General features: G+C 37.9%; 1 protein-coding gene across 1 annotated transcript in view; it reads left to right on the forward strand.

Moving 5' to 3' along the window:
- Aqr (aquarius intron-binding spliceosomal factor) overlaps positions 1-9,257 on the forward strand; it is a 124,484-nt gene that overhangs the window by 43,938 nt on the left and 71,289 nt on the right. The window contains exons 8-11 of the mRNA XM_004643139.2: positions 1,753-1,869; positions 3,539-3,652; positions 5,166-5,269; positions 8,705-8,807. Coding sequence (XP_004643196.1) covers positions 1,753-1,869; positions 3,539-3,652; positions 5,166-5,269; positions 8,705-8,807 — 438 coding nt within the window. The remainder of the gene's footprint in view (positions 1-1,752; positions 1,870-3,538; positions 3,653-5,165; positions 5,270-8,704; positions 8,808-9,257) is intronic.

The following is a 9,257-nucleotide window of genomic DNA, read 5'->3' on the forward strand; positions in this document are numbered from 1 at the left end:
TATTTATATTTTAGGGAAGGGTCTATAGGGTGTTCAGGGTCTCACACACTAATGATATATCTGTTTACAGCTTCCTAAGAGCTGGGATTACAGGTGCGTACCACCACGCCCAGTCTAAAGGTCTCCTTTTGTTTTTTTCTTTTTTGCGTTACTGGGGATTGAACTCAGGCCCCTGTGCTTGCCAGGCAAGTACTTATTCTACTGAGCTATCTCCCTGGCCCTAGCAGTATTTTATAACTATTTCAAGGTGGCTAGCAAAGAACACTGCAAATGTATGACACTTTTGAGGTTTTGATATGCCTGCCCTACTTGGGCTTCTGTTCAGTGTCTTTTTTTTTTTTTTTTAATTAAGATTTCCAAAGAAGATTTCATTGCATTAGGTACAGGATTTAATAAAAATTTTAGATAGAGTTGATATACAGAAGTATTATCAACTTTATTTATTTTTATTTTATTTTATTTTTTTTGGCGGAACCGGGGATTGAACTCAGGCCCTTACGCTTGCCAGGGAAGTGCTTATTCTACTGAGCCATCTCCCTGGCCCAGCTATCAACTTTAATGATTTTATTTTCCCTCTTTCATATGAAAACTTGAAAGAAAATCTCACTTTTTTAAAGAAAAAAAATTACTGAATACAGGGCCTCTCTGTGCAGTTCAGACTCATAGTGATCCTCCTGTCTCAACCTCCCCGCTGTGGGATTGTAGGAGTGCACCACCAGCCTGTTTTGGGGTCTGCATTGCATGTGGCACTGGGGATTTCAACTCATGTCTTTGTGCTTGCCAGGCAGGCACTTAGACTGCTAAGCTGTCTCCTCAGCCCCCGGCCTTTATTTTGAAATGAACATTGGACTAAAAATCATTCATGATTGTGTAGCTCTGCCAGTAGTTATTTATATCCTTTTAATGTATAGGGTTTCAATAACTTCATCTATTCAAGGAGGATATTTGATTATCTTAGGGTTTTCACAAGTCTTTATACTTTCTTGGTGTTATAGTCTGATTCATGAGGGATATGAGGAGAGAAAATGAAAGATGGAAGTTGACACTTTCAGGGCTTTCTCGAGACCTTTTCTTTTTTTTTTTTTTTTGGCAGAACCGGGGATTGAACTCAGGCCCTTGCACTTGCCGGGGAAGTGCTTATTCCATTGAGCCATCTCCCCGACCCCGAGACCTTTTCTTTAAAACAGCTCCACTTTTGATTTTATTTAACCATAAATGCTGAGATTTCCCAAAGGGTTTTATTGGAAAATTGCTAGTTGAGATGATCTGTGAGATTCATTCCCGTGCTAAATGTTTTTTAATTTTATTTTAACAATCCTCTTATAACTTTTTTATTTGTTTAGTACAGGGCCCACAGGGTCTCACTACACAGATTAGACTCATAGTGATCCTCCAGTTTGCAGCCTCCCAAGCGCTGGGATTATAGGTGTGTGCTACCACGCCCAGCACAACCGGCTCAGCATGCCCCAGGGGCAGGGCTGGCATGGCATGTGGTGCCTGGCTTGAACCCTGGCCCCTGCACTCTGCCTAAGCAGGTGCTTTAGTCCACTGAGCTATTAGTTGGGCCTCATAACTTTTTATAACTATTGCCGCTGAGTTTTTTGCAACACGGGCAGAACCCTTACTTTTCTATAGTAAGTCAGTCTTTGGAGAGGTGAGCAGACACTGTGAGGTGCCCACCTCTGAGCAGACGTCAGCTGTACTGGAGAGAACATGTGCAGCCTCACAGCTCTGGCATTTATTTTTCCCTAGGCCCTGCTCCCCACAAGAAGGTGGTTTAACACCATCCTGGATGACTCCCACCTTTTGGTTCACTGTTACCTTTCCAACCTTGTTCATAGGGAAGAAGATGGCCATCTTTTTTCCCAGGTGAGCACTGATGGATCTAAGAGCACTGATGTAGTTTCTAAGTTGATCTTCTCTTTGCCATGCAACTGTGAATATCAGGGCGTGAGGCCAAGTAAAGTTTTCTAAATATCAAATTGAGTGATGTAAATTCCTGATTATTCATCTTAAAATAATCAAACCTTACTACATAAAATGAGTATATTTTTGTACAGGTGGCCTCTACTAATTATATATTATAATCTTTTGTTATCTGTAATTGGTTTTATTATTGATCTAAGTTTATGATTTTGATGGTACAGTCTTATGTGTTCACAAATTTTGATTTATGTACTAAGTGATGTACTAATTGGCAGGTTGATTTTATCAGGTAAATGATAGACCATTTCTTAGCATTAAGAGAAAGAATATATTCATGAATAGTATACAGTAAGATTGGGCTTTAAAAAGTAATGTATTAAGTGTAATACATTTTTGAGTCTGGCTTACACATCTAATTTTCTTGACATACGGAATAACCACTCTGGATCCTGGGCAGGAATTTCAAGTGAACTCTACCCTATGTTTCCGTAACGTGTCAGTGACAGGCAACTGAGAGCATGGAAGTGTATGTGACTTTGCCAGCTGCTGTTGGGAAGAGAGCAGATGCACTTAATGTCATGCACAAGAGAACATGTAACAAATCAGTGGTTGCCTTTCAGTGAGATCCTAGCTGGAGAAGTAATTTCTGTGAACATATAGTCTCATATCTGTAAGCATTCCTCTTTTTCTTGTTCTCCCTTTAGATTTCTATCCAGTGATTTGCTATATCTATTGCGTATGTTAAAATCTTAATATCTGATCTGCCTTAGACTTGAACTAAAAATAATAAAGACTGGAATGAATGCAGCCAGTAGTCTCTGTTGATTGATGCTGCTGCCACACAGGAAAGCAAGGCCTTTCAGGCAGCAGGACGCAAGCTGAAGAAAGCCTTGATAACTAGGGAGGCATAAGGGAGGAATGAATAACTTACTGATTTTTCCCTAATAGAAGCCACATGTAGAAAAAAGTATTTCTAGTTGCAAATTTCAAAGCCCTCATTTAGAAAAGGTATTTAAGTGACATAAGTAAAGTGTTTTAGTTAGGCGTTCCCTCTAGTGATATAGGATTATAATTTTGCACTGATACTGAGATTTTTTTCCTTTCATTGAACTACTAGGCTTCTTTGGCTTATCTCCTTAATCTCTTAAAAGTATTGGATTGCTGTTAAAATTTTCTGTTGAAGTAGCCTATGCAGTATGTGTGTGTGTGTGTGTGTGTGTGTGTGAGTGTATATACATCTTTTTTTTTTTTTGTGGCCAGCTCTGCCCACCCTGGGGGCGGGGCTGGGGCTGGCATTGCATGTAGTGCCTGGGATCAAACAGTTGTTCCCTGCACATTTGCCTAAGCTTGCCTAAGCAGGCACTTCAGGCTGCTGAGCTATCTTTCCAGCCCCTGTGCACAGTATATTAAATAGACTTAACAATGTACTTGTAAGAAATATACTTTATTTTCATGTAAATTAAACATGTTTGGCTATATTTGAAGTATTTGTGGCAATTTTTGCATTCTTTTAGTACCTCTGAAGACGTATTGAAAAGAAGTTGTTCTATTATTTTTATGCTTTATTGGTCTTATGTTCACACAGTCTATTGGTTTCAATGTATCCTTTCAGCTTTTGGACATGCTTAAGTTCTATACTGGTTTTGAAATTAATGATCAAACTGGGAATGCCCTGACAGAGAACGAGATGACCACAATTCACTATGACAGAATTACTTCTTTACAGGTAATTAAAATGCGTGATAGCCTTTCTTAGGTTCCTAAGATTGGGTCATACTATAATGTGGGTTTTATGTAGATGCAGAGAAAAAATATTATTTTCAGAATTACCTTTTTTACCTTTAACTTTTTGTTTCAAATTCTGCAATTACTAAGTTAGAAAAAAGTTACTGCAAATACTATGTTAGTATACTAATATTTGATACTACTGAACTGGCCCAGTAATTAGTACTTCTGAGTAAGTTCTTTAGGTCCTGCCCTCTAGTCCATTTTATATCTCCAGTTATTGAAAGTATTGCAGCATAAGGCAAGAGGTATGTAAATATTTTAAGATACTTATGCACACTTTTAAGATAAGTACATTCAAATATAGCTTAAATATTTCACAATTACCTGCTTGTCTATTACTGGATTGTATCTTCAATTTCATTTCCTTTGATAGTGGAAAGAAGCTTTTGGTTATTAATTTAAAATAAGGGTTTTTTTTTTTTTTTTTATTAAGAGTCTTTTTTTTTTTTTTTTTTTGGTGGGTAAAGACTCAGTCAAAATTAAGTTGAACTCTCTTTTGTAATCATTGTTACCTCCGGAAATCTCTGTCTCTCTTTTTCTTCCCAAGTGGTGTCTCAGTGTACGTGGAGAACTCTAGAGACTCGCTTTTGGGGAAGAGGAATGAGCTCACGTTTCTTTTGCTTTTCTCAGAGCAGTAGAGTTTCGTCCTTTGGCCTGTGCTCATGAAATGACCCCAGCTGGTGTAGTGTGTGGTCTGCCCATCGGCACAGGCAGGGCAGAGTGATTTGTTTTCACTACTGACAGGCTGCAGCTTTGTCTTCTCTCTGTTTCTGGTTTAAGTCCTCACTCCCAGGCTGGATCGCAGGCTCAGTTTTGAGTGGTCTGCATTAAGCACATGGCAAGTTTGCCAATAAACTTGGTGACTTTCTTGGTTATAAATTGAGCATTTAAAAACTTTTAAATGTCTTTTCTGTAACATAGAGTGTGAAAGAAGAGCAGGAATGTTCCCTGACACTGTTAGCAAAACCCTATAGTATTGTTCTTCTGTGTTCTTGCTGCTTGTCCCATGGTCGTTGGCAGTGATGACCTGCTTTGGCTCATCTTCCAAGAATTCCAAACACAAGCAGACACAAAGATACTGTACGTTGGTCTCTTCTTAGGTTCTCCAGAAGGACTCTCTGGGGACTTACAGTCTTTTTATGCCAGTTCTTGATAATAATTTTTTTTTTTCTGTCTCGTTAATGACATTAGCATTTGTGGATATTTTCATATATGTTTCAAATTGGTTTTAGAAATAAACTGGATACTGACTTTTGCCTACTAGAATAGTTTGTGTTTTTTGCCCTTCTTTTGCTCACATGTGGCTGCACAAGACTGAGATCACAGAGACATGCAAAAGAGTAGTGCATTAATATTGTTGAATATATTATTTCTACTACACAGTGTATAAGTGGCAGATGGTTGTGGTAATATGTAAATAGTAATTATCAATGTCATCTGTTCTTTTCTAGAGAGCTGCTTTTGCACATTTCCCTGAACTCTATGATTTTGCCCTTTCAAATGTTGCAGAGGTAGACACTCGAGAATCGCTGGTCAAGTTTTTTGGACCTCTTAGGTAAGACAACATGAGCGAAAAGCTAGGTACTCCCTTAGGATCATGCTCCTTAAATTTTCTTGTAATTGTAGCTTCCATTCCTGTTTTGCGCTACTGATTACACGGTAGTGTTGCTTTGTTGTATTGCATTAACATCTAGAACTAGTACTTCTCTCTAGCACTTTGTTACCTTTGAGTCACTTAAATATAGTTATGCAACTTTTTTCCAACTTTTCTTAAGGGAGTTAAATTTATATTTTGCATAATTTATGTCATTTTCATTTTCTTTTTTCTTTTTTTTTTATGCCATTTTCTTAAATCCTACATTTTTCATAGAATAGAAATTAAACTGGTCAGTCCCATCAATCATAAATAAAATGAGACAGAAACCAATAAAGATTCGTCACGTGTGTGTGATTTGGGCAGTAGGCCTGTTAGTAAGCTGAAGTTTATACAGTTAGTAATATTCTGAACAACTTAGTTGTCTGCTAATGTACTTTTTTGAAGATAGTGGTATGAGGCAGTGTGTTGAGTATATAGTTAATCCTAAACAGATGTGCTAGAGCAAGCACTGTTTTACAAGAGTGGTAATGACATAGAATAGGTGAGTGACTTTCTGCAGAAAGATGGCTGGTCCTTTTGAATTAATTTGTATATACAGTGCTATGAGTGGTCAAGGCTCATACTTTGCATGTGCATATCCAATTCTTAGAACACCACGGTTGAAAAATGCAAAGTGAAGCAATGATTTTTCTGCCCATGGATTGGCAAAACATAAAGAATAATATACTTAGTGTTGGCAGAGAGAAAAATAAACCTTCACATCTTGTAGTTACAGGTATAAACCATTAGTCTTCTCTAAAGGAGTATGTAAGCCTAGGAGCTTACAGCTTCAGCTTTTCTATCCCTAGGAATAAGACAGCAATTTTATATAAAGGTAAAAATGGATACTCTTATAGTTTCAATATTGATTGATATTGTTTTAGCATAGGTGTTCACCACAGAACTCTAGATAAAGGCCAAAAATTTAAATTGAAGGCTTGGTCCCCAGCCCTAGGGCACCACGGTGAGGGATGGACCCTTTAGGATAGGGGACCTTGTGGAAGATGCTGCATCACTGTGGTGCACTCTGGAGGGGAGTGTGAGGAGCCTGGCCCTGCACAGTCTCCTCCTGCCCCTGCTTCTCCTTGCCCAGTTTCTCCTTCCCACCTTCCCCTCCTCTTCTTGTTCTGTGTGCCCTGCTCTCTCACCCTCTCTGCTGTGTGAGGACATGAAGAGTGCCACCTCCTTCCCAGGCATTTCTGCCAGCACTCACTGCTGTGTCACAGACCATGAGGCACTTGGGCCAGGCACCAGGGACCTCACACAGTGCCTAAAGAAATCTTCCCTTGTGTTAGTGGAGTCATCTTAGGTATTTGCTCACTGCAGAATTCTTGATCATCACCAGTATTTAAATTAAATATTCATTAGTTGGAGAACAATTAAAAAGATAGTAGGAGTTTTGTGCAGTTCCTTAAAAGAGTGAAATGTATCTTTAGTTATTATAATAAATACAATTAAATTCTCATATAAAAATGAACAACCTTACCAGGCTCAATTTGTTTTACTTTAAGTAGAAAATGAATTAAACAGTTTTCCTGGGTGTTGGGAATTGAAAATGGAATAACCATGTTGGAAAAATTTGACATTTTTTTTTTAACCCTGCACTTAAGGTCTAATAAAGATATGCCTAGGAGAAATGAAAATACATTTTCACACAAAAATCTCCAAAACTGTTTACAATAGTTTTATTTATAATTGTCAAAAAGTAGAATACATAAGTATTCTTTAAATGGTGAATAAATAATGTTATATCCATGCAGTAGTGTACTACTGAGCATTATGAAGAAACAGAGTACAGCATTTATGATATGGAATAGTGCTGGGGGATGTAGCTCAGTGGCGTAAGTGCATGCCTGGCAAAAGCAGAGTCCCAAGTTCGAGGCCCAGTACTCCCCCCCCCCAAAAAAAAAGCGTTTGCAGATAAGGAATAATGCTGCATCTAGGCCCAAAAGCTATCACATGTGTGATCCGTTTAACCTTCTGAGAAAGACAAAATTACAGATTAAAACAGGTAAATAAAACCAAGTGTGTATACAACTGTACATAAAAGTAGCTGGTATTAGTTAAGCCTGTGTTAACAGTTTGGATTTTTTTTTCACTTGTGCATTTGGGACTTTTTTCTTTTGGTTGATTAAGGCTGCAAATGCTACATGTGTGAATGAAAAAAAAACCAAGTGTGGTGGTGCATGCCTGTAATCCCAGTACTTCGGAGGCTGAGACTGGAGGATCACTAGGAGTCTGAGCTGAATAGGTAGACTCTACCAAATAAATAAATAAATAAATAAATAAATAAATAAATAAATGATTTAAAAAAATAGATAAGCAGTTACCTGGGGCTAGAATGGAGAAGAAGCTTGCTTTAAAATAAGATGATTAGAGCTTTTTAAGTAGTAAAGAGTAGTAGGTACGTAGTTAAAACCTCAAATTCAGAAAAGTGAATGCAGGTTTTTTTTTGTTGTTGTTGTTTGTTTTTTTCTGGAACCGGGGATTGAACTCAGGCCCTTGAGCTTTCCAGAGAAGCGCTTATTCCACTGAGCCATCTGCCCAGCCCCTAGGCTTTTAAAATTTTATTATTATTTTTTTTTTAATTTTTTTTATTTGTGTGTGTGTGTGTGTGTGTGTGTGTGTGTGGCCAGCTCAGCCCACCAGGGGGCGGGGCTGGCTGGCATGTGGTGCTGGGGGATTGAACCGCGGTCCCTGTGGTGCTTTGCTAAGCTTGTTCTAAGTAGGTGCTTTAGACCACTGAGCCATCTCACCAGCCCTAGGTTTTTTAAATTTTAAATTCCAGTTTTTCACTTGGCGATAAATGCTGATTGTTGTCTTCCTTGTTTGTAGTTACAGGCTTATTTCATTTAAATCTGAAAAAACTGCTATTCATTCAGAACCAAATATGCGTAGTTTGTCATTCTTTCAAGTGAAAATTGTGTGCATAGTGTACTTCTTCCTCACACAGACTTAAAAAATGATATTCAAAATTACAAGTTCAGTGAGTTTTTAAGGCTTCATCTAGGACATTCTTAAATAAAACTGGTTGTTTTAAAAAAATATATGGAAATGAATTCTCTGACTGCTGTTAGCGCAGGCTGGTGCCGCCATTGCTTTCATACTGTCACAGTGTAAACATAAGGACAGTGAAAAAACGAACATTAAAACCACATTCTTACAGATTCCACGAAAAATTTTCAGATACCACCGAAGGTTTAGAAAAAGTACTTTGAAAACTATGCATTAAAAGATTTTCATTGCTAATTTTTGATACTTTCTGTCCATATCATAGGGATTATATTTACTTTTTAAGATACCTGCAAAAATGTGTTTCAAAAAGGAGGTTGCTCTGTGTTCTTCTTCCTGCAGTTCAAACACACTCCATGAGGTGGCATCATACCTCTGCTTGTTGCCTACCCTTCCTAAAAATGAAGACACAACTTTTGATAAAGAATTTCTTCTAGAATTGCTGGTAAATATTAATTTTCACTGTACTTTTTTCATGTGGCCTTGTTTGCCTTTTTGAATCATTCATAACAGTCTGGTTTGTTACAGATTTCTTCTAGACAAAAGTTTGGGTAGTTAATTGTGGCCTATTTTTGGAATTTATTATCATTTGATTTTTGTCTGATGTGGTTTTTCAACTCTTGAATTGCTTCTCCCAAGTCTTTCATCTTTTAAAACAGCTTTACAGTAAGAATTCATTATATGACGAGCATTCCGAGCAGCTTGCTTTGCAAACACTGGGTTCATGCAGCAGCACAGCACAGGTGCTTGGTGTCATGCTTTCTTTTAGGTCATGATTAAATGCACATAGTATACACATGTGACTTTACATATACATTCATATAGTTCATTTTTTGAAATGTGTATGAGGGGCCAGGGAGATAGCTCAGTGGAATAAGCACTTGCCTGGCAAGCG

Source organism: Octodon degus, unplaced genomic scaffold (assembly GCF_000260255.1).
Source record: "Octodon degus isolate 3935 unplaced genomic scaffold, OctDeg1.0 scaffold00166, whole genome shotgun sequence".
In the NCBI taxonomy this organism is placed as follows: domain Eukaryota; kingdom Metazoa; phylum Chordata; class Mammalia; order Rodentia; family Octodontidae; genus Octodon; species Octodon degus.